This window comes from Sceloporus undulatus, chromosome 5 (assembly GCF_019175285.1).
Source record: "Sceloporus undulatus isolate JIND9_A2432 ecotype Alabama chromosome 5, SceUnd_v1.1, whole genome shotgun sequence".
Lineage (NCBI taxonomy): Eukaryota > Metazoa > Chordata > Lepidosauria > Squamata > Phrynosomatidae > Sceloporus > Sceloporus undulatus.
In genome coordinates, this window is record NC_056526.1 from 16,497,365 (window position 1) to 16,518,461 (window position 21,097).

At 40.1% G+C, this 21,097-nt stretch overlaps 1 protein-coding gene across 1 annotated transcript in view; it reads left to right on the top strand.

The window, feature by feature from the left end:
* Window positions 1-12,195: 12,195 nt before the first annotated feature.
* Window positions 12,196-21,097, top strand: part of SLC15A5 (solute carrier family 15 member 5) — a 42,795-nt gene continuing 33,893 nt past the window's right edge. Inside the window, exons 1-2 of the mRNA XM_042469446.1 lie at window positions 12,196-12,553; window positions 13,520-13,742. Coding sequence (XP_042325380.1) covers window positions 12,196-12,553; window positions 13,520-13,742 — 581 coding nt within the window. The remainder of the gene's footprint in view (window positions 12,554-13,519; window positions 13,743-21,097) is intronic.

Consider the following 21,097-nt stretch of genomic DNA (forward strand, 5'->3'; position numbering starts at 1 on the left):
GTGCATAACCTGCCAAAGGAAGATCATGGTTTAAAGAGTCACGATAGAGCAACCTTGTTGAATCTAAACAACTCTGGCCATCCTGGCTGCGGGTACTGGGAGCTGTAGTCCAAAAAGTAACTTTTCTCAAATTCTGGCTGAAAATAAGCCTGATCCAAATCAGTATTATGTTGTAGGAGGGGGTGATACACACACACACACACACACACACACCTATTCATTTCATATACACCTATTCATTTCTTTCAGTCACAGAGCTGGCAAACATATAGCCAATTATAAAGCATTTGTGCTAAAAGCAATAAATTGCTCTTGTGTTTTATCTAGGCTTCAATTACCTGTTGCTTTGGAATGTTTTTAAAAGTGCACATTTCTGATAAAAACAAATCGTTTATTTATTTATTTAGGAAATTATGTGCAACAAAAATGAAATCAAACTTTTTAAAATATTCTTGTTTCTTTAACATTCAACCTGAACAAAATACTGTTAACTTAAAAATCCACAAACATCACTTGGACCAGGAGCTTGCAACACAGCTTGTATAGTTCCTTTTAAAGAGGGGGGGAGGAGAGAGAAGAAGATTTTTATTCTCTTTACTTGTCACAGTGTTTGAAGAGTAACCCATTGACATTACATGCTAGAGTGCTGCAAACATGTTGTGCTCCCTGTTACTTTTGCATTGCTTGCCATTACTGGGAATGGGAGAGGACCTTAGGGATGATAAGAGAGCGATGAGGAACTTGGGAAAATCCAATCAAAATGCTTCTAAAAGAGCCATTTAATAGCAACTTTTGGAAGTAACCAGAAATGGTTACTCAGAAGCCCCCACCGAAATTAACTTCCCTCTTAACTTGTTTTACTTTTAAATGTGGCTTCATCACCCCTCATTACTCCCAAAAGTAATTGATTGTAGATAACTGCATTACTTGTAACTCAATATTCCTAAATGCTCACTAAGGGTAGATGTTTTCTGAAGGTTGTAGGAATAAAGCATCTGGAGCTGGAGAATAAAAACAGTGGCCTACCCCTGGCTGAAACTGACAGGCACCTCTGTAAGTATGAAGTCAGAGTCCTATCGGGACATGCTGAGTTTCTATAGCCTTACTACAGGTTGTGTCTTCCTTATCTGAAATGCTTGGGACTACAAGTGTTTCATATTTTGGAGTTTTTCAAAATTTGAAATATTTGCATATGCATAATGAGATATCTTGGAGATAGAACCAAGTTTTAAACATAAAATTCATTTATGTTTCATAAGTACCTTATACACAAAGGCTGAAGGTAATTTTGTATATAATATATTTAATAATATTGTGTATGAAACCAAGTTTGTGTACCTTGAACCATCAGAAAGCAAAGATGTCACTATCTCAGCCACCCTGGATTTTGGAATATTTTGGAATTCGAGATAAAGGAGACTCAAACTGGAGCCACAAGGCAATGGCTGACCTCACTTCTTGCAACATCCTCAGAGAACAGCTAGAACCAGTTGGAGACCCTCCTAGATCATCTAATTGTTTTTGCTTATTTGCCAATAAGAGAAAATATTCTAAGTGCTTTCTTCAATCTATAGTTTGTCATAGGAGTTTTTAAAAAGCCATCTTTCTATATGATAGAACTAGGTCTAATTTACCCATTAGAGAAAACAACGCCATAAAGAATATCTGCCAACTAGACAATATAAAACTTCACCATGCATCATGAAAAATAATTGCAATGCAATTACCTCTGAATTATAAAACCGTCAAATAGGTGCAATAAGACAAGAGCCTGGGAACATATGAAAAACTGCCTAGCACAGATATAATTATATATATTTGAGCTGAGGCTTTAAAAAGAGAAAGAGAGAGAGAGAGAAGAAATAAAACAATAAAGCAGATGCCAGTGAAAAGGGTAAGCAAAATACTGCCAAAAACCCTCACTGGATGTTATAATGGATTTTACGCTTTTGTTGAATATTAATATATGCCAGATAATAGATATCTGTCACATACCTTCCAACATTTCATGGAATAATACAGGAGCACATGTACCCTAGCAACATCAAAATGTGGTCAAGATGGCAAAAGTTATTAATGTGGATGGACAGAAAAGCTGGGAAAGGTTATGGCAATTTGCTTTTGCCTGAGCCTTCTGGGAATGGTATAGTTAATCAAGTGTGAACTACTTTTGGACTTATTTGCAGCAACTGAAGAAAGCTGTTGATCGTGTTGGAGAGGCGGGATATACATAAAATATTATTATTATTACTGTTACTATTAAGCTGGGAACTAAGGGGGAAGAGAGAGAAAGAGAGAGAAACCGTGACATTTTAGAAGCAGCTGAAGAAGTGGGGTGACAGGGGAATAACCAGGACTGTCCCTGCCAAACTGGGACAGTTAGAGGGTATGCTATCATTTTAGAACTCTAGAAACTGCATCCAAAATTGCAGTATAGACAGGACTGGATTATAAATTTATTTATTTTATTTCTACTCATTTATTGGATTTTATCCTGCCTTTCTCCCAAAATGGGATCCAGTGGGACTCAGGCAAAAGCAAACTGCTGCAGCTTTGCCATGTTTGTGCATCTTCACATTTAACCTTGTAGTAGAGTTTTTTCTTTCCCTCCACCATCCTTCCCTTTCTCTCTTTTTTAGAGCTATAACCAACAAACAGCTGGAGAGACTAATAGTTAATGGAATCACAATAGACATAGGGGTGTATTTAACCCCTCCCTGCTTTATTACAGTCCTGAAGAAAATCGTCTCCCAAAGACAAAATTTACATTTCCAGCTGGTTCATTTCTTTGTGATCAGAAACTAAAAGAAAAAGAAATATTCCCCAATGGCACCATTGTGTGTTTGCTTTTTAAGGTCCCTAAGGTTATCAGTTTCAAGGCAAGAAAGATGGGGAGAGAGAGTTTTAAGTACCATTAAGCCATACATCATGGATGCTTAGCAGATCAGGCCCATGTGTGGTTATTTTGAGGTAAGAAAAATTAAGTCTCAGCTGCATGTTGTTGTGTGCCTTCAAGTTATTTCTGACTTATGGTCACCTTAAGGTGACCCTCGGTTTTCTAGGGCTGAGTGTGTGATTCATACAAGGACTCCCATGAAGAATTGAACCTTGATCTCCAGAGTTGTAGTCCAGTGCTCAGTCCAGTATGTCACACAGGCTCGGCTGCATGTTATGCATTTAATGTAGTATGTAGTTTAGCTTGATCCAGCCAGAGGGACAGAGAATATGGAATCCCTGAATGCAAAGCCTTGTCAATGCATATTATTTTGCATTCTCAGAAACAAGAAGAAACTTTATTTTGAGAAATAGTCACATATGCCTCCTGTTAAACCCTCTAAGGCCATAGAACTCTCAAATGCTTTTGTTTTAATTTTGAGACATATTGAACTAATATGTAGAGAGATCTTGTAGCACCTTTGAGACTAACTGAAGGGAAGAAGTTGGCAACATCAGCTTTCATAGACTATGCATCTGAGGAAGTAGACATTAGTCTACAAAAGCTCATGTTGTCAACTTCTTTCTTTCACTTGGGCGTGTTACAGAGCGCCGAAAAGCGGCGCTCTGCCTGCGCCGTCATTAGCTGCGCCGAGAAGCCCCAGCAGCCAAACTGCGAGACTTCTCGGCTCAGCTAAAAAGAAGCACCAAAATGGCGCTTCTTCTCGAGTCATGGAAATAACATGACGAGGTGCCAATGGTGCACTCAACGTGTCATTTTCACGACGCTATGTGCGGATGCTAAGCATCCGGCATGTAAAAATGGCCGCGCCCGTGTGTATAGGGCGCGGCCATTTTTACGCCCCCACCACGTGCTAGGGGTGAGGCCGGTATGGACGTTAGGTCCTCGGCCAAACCCTAGCACATGACGGGGGCACTGCAAAGGCCCGTGTGGAACAGGTCTTAGTCTCAAAGATGCTACAAGATCTCTCTGCATACCGATTCTACAGACTAACACGGCTATATCTATAAATTGAACCAATATGTTTGTGATTAGGGTTGCCATAATTCTCTACTAAAAACTGGGCAAAATGTAGGACAAAATTTAGACCAAAATATAAGACAACTGTAGGATAAAATTTAGCCCAAAATGTAGAGCATTTAAGAAAAACGGAGGACCTTAAATGTCCTACATTTTGGACTAAATTTTATCCTACAATTGTCCTATATTTTGGTCTAAATTTTGTCCTACATTTTGTCCCAGTTTTTAGTAGAGATTTATGGCAACCCTATTTGTGATGCATCCCCGTCCAAGATGGCCCCATAGTTCAAAATTCTTGGGCACCTGTAATTCCCCTTGCCCCCTTTCTGTTCAAGATCCCTCCCTGGATTGGATACTTGGGCCTCAAGATGATCCCGACTTGGACCAGTGGCTATGTTGTTCAATGGGTTCACTGTGGTAAGTGTGATCAGACTCTATCAAAACTTAACAGAAACAGCCAGACGCAGTTGTAAAGAAGAATAAACACATTGAAGCTTAGTAATACACAATCAGATCTGATTGATTAATCCTCTGTCATCTCACTTTTCCAGCTTCTCTTGAAACATCCCAGTTTCTCTTTCCTCCTGACACTTTGCCTTCTAGTCCAGTTTACTTGAATTGCTGCAAACTGAATTCAGTGTACAAAAGTAGTTTGCATCATTTTATTCAGCAGAGAGGAAAGGCCAGGATGAGTTGTAGTCTCCTCAGTAGGCTAAGAGAAAAGGAAACTGCTGAAGCACCTCCTAGTTTGTTTCTTCTTCTCCATTAATACCTTTTGCCATCTTGACCACTGATATTTACTGGCCACATACAGTGGACCCTTGTTATACGCTGAGGTTTGGTTCCAAGATTCCCCGTGTATAACAAAATCCGTGTATGCTCAAGTCCCATTAAATATAATGACACAGCAAAATGGTGTCCCTTCTAAAAAATGGAAAATCAAGGTTTGATATTTGAAATTTATACTTTTTTGGAACATTTTCTAACCGTGTATGGTTGAATCCGCATATAAAAAATCCGTGTATAAGAAGGGCCGACTGTATGTCCCAGTTTTCATCTCTTATCTTTGAAATGGTGGAGGATATGAGAACCCTGTATCTTCCCATGTATGAAAACATGGCTGAAATGCAAGATCTAGTTTCACAATCTCACCTTCTATTGTGGAAAAGAGCACCATCAACTAATTCTACTGCCAGAACCTCTTTGCCTTTTATAGTACACACATTTTTAAAATCAACCAAAATGTCGCAAAGGGACTGAGCAAGGTTTCAAGATCCTTCAGAACTCCTCTTCCACTTTAAGAAAGACTTCTGAAGGACTCAAAAATTCAGATTTTTTTTTACATTTTGTTTCCATCTCTAACCAAGATTTTGACCTTATGTAGATTTTGCTTTCCTTCTTCTATGTATCAGCACAGCTGATACATTTTGTTTGCTTCTTATAATATACCTGCAGTGGAGAAATCTTTTCACTAGCTGCCTGTCAGAGAGGCGTTATAGGTACAGGAGCCCTGCCAAAAATAATTTTTAAAAAATTAAATAAAAATTACAAATGTCTGGGAGCTTTGCACTTACAAATGACTGATAGAAAAAATATGCTGCTATATGATTTTGGCTGCTAAACAATCTTCACTGAAGAGACATGGCTAATCGAAAAATATGGTTTGTTTACGCGGCCATCAAATGTGTGGCACACTGAGGCTATCCTCCACAAACATGCCAGCACTGACTTGGGAGCAAACCATCTTGAATTTGCTCCACCTTACTTCTGAGTAAATATCCATAAAATAAATTTGTAGAAAGTATTGGATTTGTTCTGTATGCCTGTTCCAAGGCTGCATCTATACTGCAGAAATAATCCAGTCTGACACCACTTTAACTGCCATGATTTAATGAATGATTCGGTGCTATGGAATTCTAGGTACTACAGTTCATTGCAGCACCAGAGCTCTCTGACAGAGAAGGCTAAATGTCTCACAACACTACAATTCCCAGAATTCCATAGCACTGAGTGATGGCAGTTAAAATGATGCCAAACTGGATTGTTTCTGCAGTGTAGATGCAGCCCAGAACTCTCAATTTGTTAGTCTTCCTTACAACAACTTGGATAATCAAGGCAGGGAAGAACTTGGTTTCACGCTCAGAGGCTCTCATTGGTGAAGAGAAATCATTCTGAGACTACTGTCCTAAACATACTGAGTAGGAGGTAAGTATTGGGATGATGGAATTTGCTTCTGAATAGATATATGCTTCAAGATCTGGGTGTAAGCTTCTGTATCTCGGGAAGAGAAGAGCTGCACTTAATAGTTATGAGAGCAATATTTCATTTATGGAATTTCCTAATGTTTTTCTGTCCATGCACAGCATGAGCTTCCAAACCACACAGAATCAGGGTTCACATTTGATATACTCTCCTGCAGTCCATCCAGTATCTCTTCAGACTCTGGCTCTTATCTTTGCACAAATTTATTCACTGGAATCTGGAACATCCCATCTTCTCCCTATGGTCACCTAGAAACAGACAAATCTTTGGAATGTTGTGTTTTGGACTACAGTTCCCAGAATCCCCTAGCAACCATGGTCAAGGTTTTACAAAAAAGTAGCTTTTTTCCCCAAGTTTAAGAAATGTTGTGCCCTAGTGCTAAATATACTTTTGCCGTATTTCCTTGCCAGTGCTTTAAAATAATTTTTCAAAAACTCAAGGATTGCAAAAAAATTTTAAAAAATAAAAAAAATAAGCAAGTAGAAACTGACTGTATAGCCACATCATACCCATTTATACCACTAACTGTCATGACTCTATCCTATGGGATTTGTCATTTTGTGATGTTCTTGGAAGTCTCTGCCAGACTGTTCTAACACTGTCATTCAGAGAAGAGCACTAGACAATTGTGAGTATCTCACCAAACTACAAATATCAGAATTCCATGGGAAGGAGCCATGGGAATTTAACTGGTACCACACTGCTATAATTGCGCAGGGTGGCTACACCTGGGTTGGAAGAACAGAAATGTGTCCTTCACTATATACCTGTTTGTGAAATGAGTGTCATGAGACTCTCTCAGTCCCTGTTTCTTCAGGCTTCCAGTCCAGAAGACTACAAAGAAACACTCAAAAACATATGGGATGTTTTCTCAATGAACAAGAACAATATTGCCTAAAAGATTTTCCATAAACAAACAGGAAGACTGGATTCATATCTCTTTCTCTGAAGCTACTATCTTCTCTCCTTCCTGCTGACCTATACCTGGTTTGCACACTTTCCCTCTTTTCGGCTTATGTGGATCTTCTAAGAATTTTGCAACACAGATGTAATCCTTCTACTTGGAAACACAATAAATCATGCAAATATACTCTGATTTACTTAGATCCTGAGTTTATGCATATTTTTAAAAATGGAAATCCCACTTTACTCAACTAGTTTGTCTTCCAAGTAAATATGAATGGTATTAGGATACTGGATTGCCATTCTGATTGGAGCTGCATAGAGAGTGGGTTGTAAGGTCTCATGCTCATGCTGCGTAGTTGAGGATTGTGTTCTGACCTTTGCATGTTGACTGGGAAGTAAAATCCCAAGGGAGGTTACTCCCAAAGGAGTGTACACAGGATTTCTCCTTAAATCTGCCTCACTCCTGGATTGTAATTTATTCAGTGCAAGATTGAGTGTCTATCAGGAAACATTTAAGAATGGAGTATCCCATTGACAGAATATAGAAAAAAGAACAGAAGACAGGTAAGACCACAATTAAGTCTATAACTTTAACTTCCAGAAGCAACTTTCCCCTCAATCATCATCTTTCCCAAATCCAGTTTTTTAAACATGTTCAAGGATTTTTACTGACGTCTACCTCTTCCTAGCTCTGGTCTAATGCCAGCAAACTATCTCAGGGCTGAGTTCCCTACAACAGAGGCATCTCTCTCTTTAAAGGTGCAGGACTTTAGTAGGATGAAAAAGGGAGTCTTATCCTTTCTATCTCTCATCATTGGCTAGTAGAGATTAACAAGAAATTTGCCTAAAATTGGAGGGGGTCAGGGAGCTTTCTGGGTATTTTTAAATTGCCTCTCTATCTTTCCGTGTATAATTTGGACACTTGAGAGTAAAAGTAGGCTCACAAAAGTCTCATTACGCAAAGGGATCTTGTAGCGCCTTTGTGACTAACTAAAAGAACAAAGTTGGTAGCATGAGCTTTCATAGACTTGAGCCTAATTCCTAAGGGAAAATCTACAAAAGCTCATGCTACCAACTTCTATTTTTCAGTTAGTCGCAAAGGTGGTACAAGATCCCTTTGCATACTCATTTTTCAGACATGGCTATGTATTTCAAAGTCTCATTCTGAGGGATATCTGCAATTACTTATAACTGTTTGAAAGATGTCTTTCTGACCTTTCTTCACTTTGTAAAGAACACATGGAGTTTATCGCACTGGCCCTAAAATGGGCCCAGTGCGTTCTAAACGGGAACGCACGCAGGCACGCACAGGACGGGATGGGGGCAAGAACCCCATTTTATCGCATGCTGGAATGCCGCCTTTGCTGCTGGGCATTCCAGTTCCATCCCCGTTCCGTTCCAGAGGGCGCCATTTCTGGGAACTGTTTCTAAGCGTCCCCAGAAATGGCGCTCTCTGGAACAGAACAGGGACACAACTGGAATGCCCAGCGGCAAAGGCGACATTCCAGCATGCAATAAAATGGGGTTCTTGGCCCCATCCTGTTCCGTGCACGCCCGTGCACGTTCACGTTTAGAATGCACTGGGCCCGTTTTAGGGGCCGTGCGATAAACTTCATAATGTGAACTGAGGTTCCCAAAGGTGTCTTCACACTACATTACACAATTACTTTAATACTACTTCATCCTGTGGAAATTGTAGTTTATGAAGGTACTTTGATTTCTCTGCTAGAGAATTGTGATGAACTGCCCTGAACCCAAGATGCCCTAAGAAATAAGAGGTTAATGATTAAATCAAGGTACTTAGAGAGCTGTAGTTCTGGAGAGATTGGCCTAGTGCTCTCTAGTCAGAAATTCTAAGTACAGTCATCCTTCCATATCCACGGATCCTTTATCTACAGAGTAAACTATCCATAGCTTGAAAATATTTTTAAAATAAATAAATTCCAAAAAGCAAACATTGATTTTGTCATTTTATTTAAGGGACACCATTATACAATACCATAGTATTTAATTTTGTTATCCACAGTGGGTCCTGGAACCTAGGGCTCACTGTATCCTACTAACTACAAATCCCAGGATTCCATGGGATGGAGCCATGGCAGTTAATGGCATAAAGCTGCTATAATTGTGCAGTGTGGATTCACCCTTCAAGTTAATTTGAGAAGAAGAGTGGGGATTAAGTCAGAATAATCTGTAAACCATAATTCAGGAGATCACACTAGAGCTCTCTAGCAGAGTATTGTAATTCACCTGACTACGAATCCCAGGATTCAATTAACAGTTAAAGTGCTATCAAATTCCTGTAATTCTGGAGCACGGATACACCTTCATGTGTTTATACAGGTAGCAGATGATTTGGGGAAAAGTATACTTTGTACATGCACAGACATACTTTTGTTTTTATTCTATCTGACTAGATATAAAATTACTCTCAAGGAGAGACATGGCAAAGGTGGGAGAACTAAATGACCTAAAGAAAAGGGGTTTGGTCTAACAAGAATTAAATTACTTGTAAGAGTGTGTCTGAACTACACAGTTAACAGCAGTTTGATATCACTTTAACTGATACAACTCTTATGGAATGTTGGGATTTGTAGATATGGGAGAGAGTTAGAGAGCTATAGTACAATCTCTTGAATTGCAGAACAGACAGCAAACAATCAATCCCAGAATTCCATGGGCTGGAGCCATGATAGTTCAAATGGTATCAAAATGCTATAACTTTGTAGTGCCAAAGTAGTGAAATAGAGAACTATGTTAGTCTGTTTCAGCATACAAAGACATAAAAAAATCCAGTACCACCTTTCAGGCTCACACATACCCTTCCATATTTCACAGATGAAAACGAGGATGTATGTGGCCAAGCAATGTCAGAGTGTGATCAAGATGGCAAAAGTTTTTAACGTGTCCAAGTTCTGGGCACCACAATTCAAAAAGGATGGTGAGAAACTGGAGCATGTCAACAGGAGGGCAACTAAAATGGTGAAGGTCTAGGAAACCATGCCTTATGAGGAAAGACTTAGGGAGCTGGGTATGTTTAGCCTGGAAAAGAGATGGTTAAGAGGTGATATGATAGCCCTGTTTAAGTATTTGAAGGGGTGTCAGATTGAGGATGGACCAAGCTTGTTTTCTGCTGCTCCAGAGAACAGGACCCAGAACAATGGATGCAAGCTACAGGATAAGAGATTCCACCTCAACATCAGGAGGAACTTCCTGACAGTAAGGGCTGTTTGACAGTGGAACACACTTCCTCAGAGAGTGGTGTTCATTAGAGGTCTTTAAACAGAGGCTGGATGGTCATCTGTCAGGGATGCGTTGACTGAGAGTTCCTGCATGGCCCTTGGGGTCTCTTCCAACTCTATGAGTCTATGAGGAAGCACAAAAGCTGTAATTGCTTTTGCCTGGGTCTATGGGGGAGGGAAAGATTCTACCCCTCTTCTCTTCCCTGCAGAGTTAATGGAGTGCAAACTACTTTTGTACTTTGAACTCGGTTTGCAGCTGGATGTAAGCTGAGGACAAAGTGGGGAAAGAAGGGCCCGTATAGACAGGCCAAAATAAAGCTGCTTCAGGTCACTTTGGAGGTATGCTGTTTAAATGACACACACATCTTAAGAATCCAGAAGCTGCGCCAAAGCTGTGTTCCAGCCCAGTCCAGCCCTCCAGGTATTATTAAACTTGTTGTTGTTGTTGTTTTATCTTGAAGTTGATTCAAATTTATGGCAAGTTTTTGTTGTTGTTGTTGTTGTTGTGCGCCTCCAAGTCATTTTTGATTTATGGCAACCCTAAGGTGAACCTTTCATAGGGCTTTACTTAGCAATTTTATTTGGAGGGGGGTTGCCATTGCCATCCTCTGAGGCTGAGAGAGTATAACTTACCCAAGGACACCAGTGGGTTTTTATGCTAGAGCAGAGATTTGAACCCTGGTCTACAGAGTTGTAGTCGAACACTCCAACCACTACACCATGCTGGCCCTCACCATAGCATTTTCTTGGCAAGTCTAAGCTTCAGAAAAAGTGTGCCATTGCCTTCCTCTGAGGCTGAGAGTGTGTGACTTGCCCAATGTTTCCCTGTGGTTTCCATGGCTGAGCAGGGATTTGAATCATGCTCTCCTGGGGTCCCATACTCAGATGACTGTACCACACTGGTTCATTGCTGGACTACATCTTCCATTACCGTAGCCAACATAGTCAATGCTGTAGAATGCTGGGAGTTGCAGTTAAACACCATCTGCAAGATCATACCATTCCCCACCCTGCTCTACCCACTTAGTGACCTCATGTGTTCAGGCAAATTCCCAAAATGGGCCTAGAACTCAATTGCAAACAAGGAGAAAATGGCTTAGAGACATCCCCTGAAGATTTGTTTCACCTCCACCCCCAACTTTCCATGAACACATTGCAATTATTAGGAAGAAGGGTATTAATGGTAGTGCTACTTATTACACTTAAATCTAGTGGCATATTATTCCCTCTCTAATTAACTTCCTTATCTGAATTTCACTCAAAAATAACAAGAAATGGAATAACGATAAGCTATTGTTCATCTGCTAACGTGTATCCTTCATGACTTTATCTCTTCGCTTCCAGTTTTATTTGCAGTTGCTTAATTAAAATATTGGAATATTAGCCCCACATTATTTTCTGGATCCGAATATTTGAATTTTGCTGAGGTGCTTTAGACTTCCTCAGTATTTAAACCTTTATCTGTAACGGGCAGATAAAGTTTGCAGCACATGATATTGGATTCACATAATTTTAATAGGCAATTGTTTGTGGGTGGGAGAAGGAAGGAAGGCACAAAGATTGCATTTGCCACATAGCAAGCTAATTAAACAGATTGGTTTCCACCCAAATTGTGCTCTCGAATAAGTTACTATCGATGTCTTGGATCCTAAAACATGAATATAAGAGAAGTTCTGAGAGCTGTTGCAGCAAGGTGTGGAATTTAACACAAAGGTCTCACTTTTGTGTTAATTACAGGAGAGGGTTGCTGACGGCTCTCACAAAACGTGTGTTGCTCTAAGCTTGTCTTATCTGACTGTATCAAAAGCAATGCCTCCCTCAGGCATCAGGCTCATCCAAGAAGCACAACTTCTGAAAGACAGTCCCAAGAAGGAGAGAAGAAAGTGCCCACCTCACCAATTTGGCTCAAAGTTTCAGAAAGAGGTCCAGGTGACTATTTGTGCCATCCTGGTGGACCTGTGTGAAAAGTTCACTTTCTTTGGCATTGTCTGCAACATGATCCTTTTCTGCACCATCAAACTTGGCTACTACAACTACCAGGCAGCCATGATCAATCTTTGCTTTATGGGTACCTATATGATGACCCCTGCTCTGATGGACTGGCTTGCAGAATGTCCAGAAAGGCGGCTCAAACTGGTATATATCTGTGCATTGCTGCATTTTATAGGTAAGTTTTATCTTGTTTTGCTGTTTGCTATGGGAGCATGGGGGAATGTTCTCTCATTGTCATGTGTAGTGTGAGGTATGCTCAGACAATGGCTTCCTAAAGTCTGGTTCTCCAGTATCAACATGGAAATGGACTGAATACACTAGATACTTTGCAAGTGACAAAAGGTAGCATTTGTAGTGTAATGATCAACTTACTACCAAGGAAACAATAACCTGCAATTGATGTGGCTGAAACCGGTTCTCGATAGGAACAGACAAAGGTTTAACAAGCTTGGACCCCTGGGGTTAATCAGATGTGGGAATGGTGCAACCTTCCAGATATTGTTGGGCTGCAACTCCCATGATTACTCACTATAGTGGCTGGGGCTGCTGGGAGCTGCAATCAAATAAAAACTGGAGGTCTGCATGATTCCTGCACATGGACTATATTCATTTTTATTCCAGATTGAAATGAATGAGACTAATGTTGACTAATGCAAGCCCCATTAATTTCAATGAGTCTACTTTTGTTACAACTAAAATTGGATTTAGGCCCTTATCTGGATAGTTGGGGTACATTAGCCCCACCTCCCCCAAGTTGCCAGAGTGAAACCTAGAGAGGGTTTCTGTACTCTTAATATCAGTGAAGAAGAGATAATGTTTATGAAGAAGAGAAGAGGGAAGAGATGTTGCCTGTCACCTGGTTGTGTGACAAGCAACTCTCTCTTCTACACAAGCATTAAAGGTACAGGAGTGTTCTCCAGTTTTCAGTGTGGCAACCCTATGCAAGGAACACATTCTTTAGAGTTTGGGAATGTTACTTTTGACTAAAAAAACCCCAAATTCCCCCACTCGGTATGGCCGCAGTCATGTTGGCTGTGAGATTCTGGGAGTTTTACTCAAAAGAAACTTTTCAAAAATCTGGTTTTATTTGTAATATTTTAGTCCTTCAGCTGGTCTTATGTGCCCATCTCTCCTGTTACAGGTACAGCCCTGTTACCTGTGGTTGCCTTCCCTTTTGAAGATTTCTTCATAGATAAACGCTATGTTGTTCACACCTTGGCAAAGAGGGAACAGATGATTCTGTTTTACATTGGACTGGTTGCCACCTGCCTTGGTTCAGGAGGAATAAGAGCCATAGTGTGTCCTCTGCGCTTATGCAATCTTAATGAACCTGGTCCAAAGGAGCTCATGACATTTTTCAACTGGTCAGTACCTATTGCAATAGGGGACTAAGCAATGGGAGAATGGGAGGGGACGTATATGGAAAGATCTTGGTGGTTGAATATTATCTGTTTCTTCTAAAGAGATTTTACTTTGACTGCTGATGCCTTTGAAATTGCAAATAACTTCCAGCCAAATCTGATAGAGGCTGCATTTTCCCTGCTGAAACGATGTAGTTTGATACCATTTAAAATGCTTTGGTTCGATCCGGGGGTTTGTAGCTTGTTGTAGCACCAGAGCTCTCTGGCAAAGAAAGCTGACTATCTTACAAAACTACAAATTCCAGAATTCCATGGCATTGAGCCATGGCAGTTAAAATGGTACCAGATGCAGCCAGAATTTCACACACATCCTTTCTCAATAGGGCATCATCAGTATACTTAATGATAAGGCATACATCTCTGCTTCATGGACTTTGCAATATAACATTAGAGCAGAGATGGGGAAAACTATGTCCTGTTGCCTGCTTGTGGCCCTCAGTATCAACTTGATGCCTGCAGGGCCCCACCCAGCCATCGCCATATCTTCAAACGGTTCTGATCTGTCAGAAACAGTCCTCATTAATCCTCTGCCATCTCACTTTTTCGGCTGCTTTTTAAAAAATATGTTTCCCTTTCTCTCTTCTCATCCTACTTCTTCCCTTTGTGGATGGTGCACACACACTTACACACACACACATGTAAAGGTGTGAAAATTTTTATGTCTATATATATTTCACACATGTGAAAGGTGTGGAAATTTTTATATCCAGATAGATAGATAGATTTAAAAATTTAAACACCTTTCACTATACACACACATACACACACACACCAATATTTTTCTGCTTTGTTATACTGTAATTAATCATGCTAGGTGACCTAAGTATAGAATACAACTTTCTACTACTTCTAAGAAGAGAAGTATTGTCTACCCTCTAATTGTCTTAATTTGGCAAAGATGATCCCAATTTATCATCCTGTTTTGAAAGCTGTTTAGTAATGCTTTTCCCTCCTCCCAGTTTTTACTCAGTTTACTTAGTTGCTGTAGACTAATTTCCAAGTGCAAAAGTAGTTTGTAAATTAAATCAGCATGAGGAAGAAAGGTGGGGGTTAGAATCTTGTCCTTCCCAGTAGGTTCAAGCAAAAGCAAACTGCTATAGCCTCCTGAAATAGATAAGAGTATTTAGAATTCTTAGCCAGACAGCTTTAGTGCCATTCCATAGGATTTCATAGAATCCTCCATTGTTCTGTTGCTTTACTTTTAGACTAGACAGCACTGAAATAGAAGAATATCTTCCAAAAGATGACTATCCTTTGGCAGCCCTTCAAATAGAGGCCTGTTCTCTGTTTTAATAAATAGGGACTGGGAGTGTGTGTGTGTGGGGGGGGGGGGGACACGTGGTCACCAAGTCATAAAGAGGACCAAGCTAGATATGATGCTGATTTAGTTTTAAGCTGGGGAAAAAAAGTTAATAGTATGTGTGTTTTTCTTCAAAAACACAAGAACCAGAAAGAGAAGTTTAATATTTTCCTACCCTGTTGTAGTCTCAGGTAAAATCACATGCCCATATAGATATAAACAGCCATCATTAACCCCCGGAGAAAAATCTCCATTGGCAACAGCAAGAATTTCCATTCTGATAGTAACAGCAGGCAATGAGCGATCTCAAAGGACACGGGCAATTAATTACAATACGATATATTATATCATCATTAGCATCCTATCTTTTCAAGAACTTGTGCAACCTTCCTTTTATTCTGTTCTCTTTCCTTTCTCCTGAAAAGTGAAATATTTTGTGTCGCTGGACCAGTCCCCCGAAATTCCAAACAGCATTGCCACTGGTAGGGAATTCCTGCAGTTGTAGTGCAGCAATATTGGTGTAGTGGTTTGAGTGTTGGAGTACAACTCTGGAGAACAGGGTTCGAATCCCCACTTGGCCATGGAAACCAACTGGGTGACCTTGGGCAAGTCACATGCTCTCAGTCTCAGGAATGCAAGGCAATCCTTCTTTGTGAAGTCGAAGGCTTTCATGGCCAGCATCCTTCTTTGAACAAATTTTGACAAGAAAACCTTGTGATAGGGTTGCCTTAGGATCACCATAAGTCAGAAGTGACTTGAAGGCACATAAGAACAACAAATATCTGGGAACTGGCTGTTGGGTTGAAGCAGGTCTTTAATAGTGCAGTTCTGGGCATGTCTACTGAAAAGTAAATCCCACTGAATTCTTAAGGATTTACTCCCAAGTAACTGGGGGTAGGAGTACAGTGTAATAAATCTGTAACAAGTAGAACTGAATGTCACACTGATCTTGAATGGCAAATTTTATGCTAGCCACTGATATTCACACCTAAATGTGGGTTGAGTATTGGTGTCCATGTATGTGTTTCTCTTGCAGGAGGAGTTAAATTAGAAGAAAGGTCTGTATGTGCTTGGACAAGAACAGTAGAAGAAGGAACTACTGACCTTTATGGTTATTTGTCCACAGTTTGGGTTATTATTTTTTGAAAAAGAACTAGTTACTTTACTCTTTACTCTGATCACTCAACAGGTCATTACTTGTTACCGTTACTGCACTGAAGAATGGTAATTCACTGAGTTGCTTGTTAATAGCAAGTTACCATAACTTTTACTGTTGTGTCATTCGCAATTAAAGGAAAATTTTCCTTGATTCCCCAAGTGGTCAGTTCAGATACTGCACCTTGGAAATTTGAGAAAAAGGAAAGGCAACCTTTCCTAGCTACAGCACAAGGCAGCCACCTGTGTGAGCCTATGCTCCACACCCCCCCCATCCATTGCTCAGGTTATGTCCGCAGACACACACACAGTAATGAGTAATCTATTCCCATTCCTCTGCAAAATAGTGAATTATGGCCATGGCCAACACAGGCAAAAAAATTAACTCCATTCTATGATGTTGATGCACAATAACTGTCAAAACAGCTCATTACAACAATGATTTATTTCCTCCTTTGTCCACTAAAATTCACTCCCTCTCCAGCTGTTTTACTACCTTGAATGAGAGATGTTGTTTGACAGCAGTTTGTTGCAAATGTTTCTGTACTCTCATCTCCAGTCCAGCTATCACTATGTCCAAAGTGATGGTTCCACATCATGACTCTCCTATTCACCATGTTTTATCTTCAGTAAAGAACCAAGTAGGGTTTTCAAGGACTCCAACAATGTGCAATCAACATATGCATAATATTTATTATTATTGGGCCCAAACAGACAGGTCAAAATAAAGCTGCTTTGGGTCACTTTGGAGGTATGATGTTTAAATGATGCATGCATCCAAAGAGGTCAGAAGCCATGCCAAAGCTATGCTCTAGTCTTAAAGACTGCAGAATAGCTTTGGTGCAGTTTTTGGCCTCTTAAGTTTCATGTGTCATTGAAACAGCATACCTCCAAAGTGACTCGAAGCAGCTTTATTTTGGTCTGTTTATTTAAGCCTGTTGTTGTTGTTATTGTTGTTTTAAATAGCACCACAAATCTACATGGCACTTTACAGACATCATAATATCAGCACATAACCTGCCACTTCCTGACAGTAAGGGCTGTTCAACAGTGGAACACACTCCCTCAGAGAGTGGCGGAGTCTTGTTCTTTGGAGTTCTTTAAGCAGATGCTGGATGGCCTTCTGTCGGGGATGCTTTGGTTGTGAGTTCCTACATGGCAGGGGGTTGGACTGGATGGCCCTTGTTGTCTCTTCCAACTATTATTCTATGATTCTATGATTAAATGGCAGATAAAAAGAATATACCATGATTAGACTAATTATCTCATTAAAATACAACAATAATCCTTTAAAAACTATAAAAAAGATAATACATTAACAATCTAGATTAACAAACACTATCAAACTACAATATGAAATGTTTCCAAGAATAAGAAAGTCTTTAGTTCAGATTTGAAACTGGCCAAAGAGGAAATCGTCCATCAATGTTTGGGGAGGTGGTTCCAAGAGTGAGGTGCCACAAGTGGAAAAGGATGAATCTGATCCAAAGAAGATGAAACCCTTGGCAAAACAAGGAGCCCAAGCCCCTGAACTGTGGGTCTCAAGCGGGATGATGAGATGAGATAAGAACAGACAGATAAAGGAGGGTGAGTTTATGTAGAGCTTTGAACATTAGCAGAAGCAACTTATCCAGGATCCTTTTAAAAATGGGCAGCCAGTGAAGAGATACCAGGAGTGGGGTAAAATGATCAAAATTGTGAGCCAAAAAGATAATCTTAGCAGCATAATCTTGAATGGAGATTAAAGGACTAAAGGAGGACTAAGGGAGCCCAGTCAAAAGAAGAATGCAGTAGTCAAGGTGAGAGATGTACTAAGGAATCAATGGTAAATAACAACTCCTCTAACTGGAACTCATCTGCGCAACAGATCCAGACCTCCACACAGATGGCAAGCTGATTAAAGTTACTTTTGACATTTTAGTTACCCCTAATTAAAATATTTTCCCAAAGACATCGCCCTCTGTATACATTTATTTTTAAGCATATTGACAGGCTTGTGCCCCTGATATGTCACTTTCCCTACCGCCTTAAAAATTAGGAATAAAACATGGCAATCTACTTACAACCCTGTCATGTAGGAGTGTTTATTACATGCTGTCTTTGCTACATGAAAGCAGCAACATGGAAAATACTTTTGTGATAGTTCCTTCCTCCCTCATTGGTCATATGACCTGGGGCCCATTCACACTACACAATTATAACATTATGATTCCACTTTAGCTGTCATGGCTCCCTATGGAATCCTAGAATTTTTAGTTTAGTGAGGCACTAGAGATCTCTGTCTGAGAAGTCTAAATGCCCTTCATTAAACTGCCAATCCCAGGATTACATATAACAAGACCACATTGGTTAAATTGGAATAATAATGTTATAATTCTGTAGTGTGAATGGCCCCCTGGTCTTGGCAGCAGGCATCCATATCTTCTTTACTGGAAGTTACCACTATAGATTTATATGTAGAGGTGAACATGGCATAAAAACATATTAAATACATTTAATGTTGCTAATGAAAGTGCTGATGGAAATGAATCACAGCTGTATTCCTACAGGGACAGTTTCCTTAATATAATTCTCAGGAAAAACTTCTTTAACCAACCGTCCCTGGGACATTTTTGGATTACATCTGAGTTCATTCCTAAATATTTAACTGAAGGTGAAAAGATTGTTTAGTTCCTTGAAGCAAATTCTTCCTCACTGACCTACCCAAAAGAGAGTAGTAGAGAGAGGAAAGCCTTCCTTTTTAAAACTTTCAGTGCTGGGTTTTAATCCTTAATTAGCAACATCATTTTGATTAAATAAGACTCCGGAGAATTAAGGCAGGAGTCTGATTTGAACAATTATTGCTCAGGAGAATTTATTGTGCTGGAGTCCTAGCATTTCAGAGAGAGGGTTTTTTCAAAATCAAAGTGACACTTTCTGATGTTCATTACAAAGGGAAAAGATGACTGCATATAAAATATTTCTTTGGGAAAATCCACACTGGGCATTGCTTGAGACTTTTTCTTACACTAAGAAAGTCAGGTGATAAAAATCTAATTTCTATAGCTGCACAGGAACTGGAAAAAGAAGGAGCACATCATGGAGATGAAAAATCTAGGGAAACTAAACGAAGGATACATCTGCACTGTAGAAATAATGTCATTTGACACCACTTTAATGGCTATGGCTCCATCCTACAGAATCCTGGGATTTGTAGTTTTCTGAGGCACCAGCATTCTTTCATAGAGAAAGATAAAGACCTTCTAAAACTACAAATCCCAGGATTCCATAGGATGGAGCTACAGCACCTAAATTGGTGCCAAACTGCATTACAGTGGGCCCTTGCTATTCACTGGGACTTGGTTCCAGGATCCCGCCATGGACACCAAAATCCATGGATGTTCAATTCTCATTAAATACAATATATGTATTCAAGCATGGATGGTTGTATATGTGAATAAGAAAGGCTGACTGTATTTTCACAGTACAGATACACTCTGAGCCTTTAATAAGCTTGAATATTTTGTTAGGCTGGAATTAGGACTGACTAAACAAGATGACTAAACTGAGGCTGTTATACATATCATGAGATAGTGTGACTCCATGAAAAATATGGTAATGGTAAAGTGAGAGGCAGTAGGCACAGAAGAAGAGATGGAGGGAGACACAGCGCTGAGTTTACAAGGTCTGAGCAAGGAAGAGGTCTCTTGGAGGTCTCTCATTCATAGGGTCACCATAAATTGAAATTGACTTGATGGCAAACAACAAGTACAAGTGATGCCTCCTTTATGCACTGTTTGGTCTTGTTGGATTTGTTGTGTGCCACCAAGTCATTTTTTTACTTATTATGGCAACCCTATGGCAAAGCTATCATAGGGTTTTCTTGGCGCATTTCTTTAAAGGGGTTTTGCCATTGCCATCCTCTGAGGCTGAGAGAGTGTGACTTGCCCATTGTCACTCAATGGGTTTCCATGGCCAAGGCCTAATTTGAACCCTGGTCTCCCAGTGTCCTAGTCCAATGCCCAAACTACTATACCATATATATTATATAGGCGTTAAAAGAGAATTCCCTGGTAATGCAACCCTTAATATTTACCATCAGTTCTATTTCCAGAATCTTGGCTACTTTTATACTCACAAAGCCAGGGACAAAGGAAGTGCTGCATTATCTTCTGGTCCACGCATCATATACTGGTGGCTGGTGACTTCCATGGTAGGGATGCTGGTGAATCTACTTCAGGGTTTAATCCAAACTTTCAAGGAGCTATTATTGTTTAGGCATTATCCTTAGTCTGGAAATAGGACTCTGTACTCCAGATACAGAGAGCCACCATAATGTAGTGGTTTGCACCCTGGCCGAAGACTGTGGAGACCAGAGTCCAAATCACCATGCAGCTATGGAAACTCACTGGATGGCAAGTGACACTCTCCCAGCCTCAGAGGATGCCAAAGGCAAACCCATGCTGAACAAATCTTGCCAAGAAAACCCCATGATTGGTTCATCTTTGGGTCGCCTTAAGTCAGAAATGACTTGATAGCACACAACAGCAGCAACAGCCAAGAATTTTATTCTATACCTTAACAGAGTGGGGACAACATTTTGTCTTCACGCTAGATAAGCAGTTCTTATCCTATGGCCCATGGACCCCTAGGGAGTCCTTGGATGAGCTTCAAGGGCTTTATGAACCACCATCAACAACAAAAAATATTTTGGGTACAGGTTACCTATTTGATTTCCTTCATGACATCTTGAAAACTGTGTTTAAATGCATTTTTTTTCCCTGAGGGTGGAAGTGGTGGAAAGGGCCATAGCTTTCTTCAAGTTTTTCAGACCAGTCCATGACCCAGCAAACGGTTAAGAACC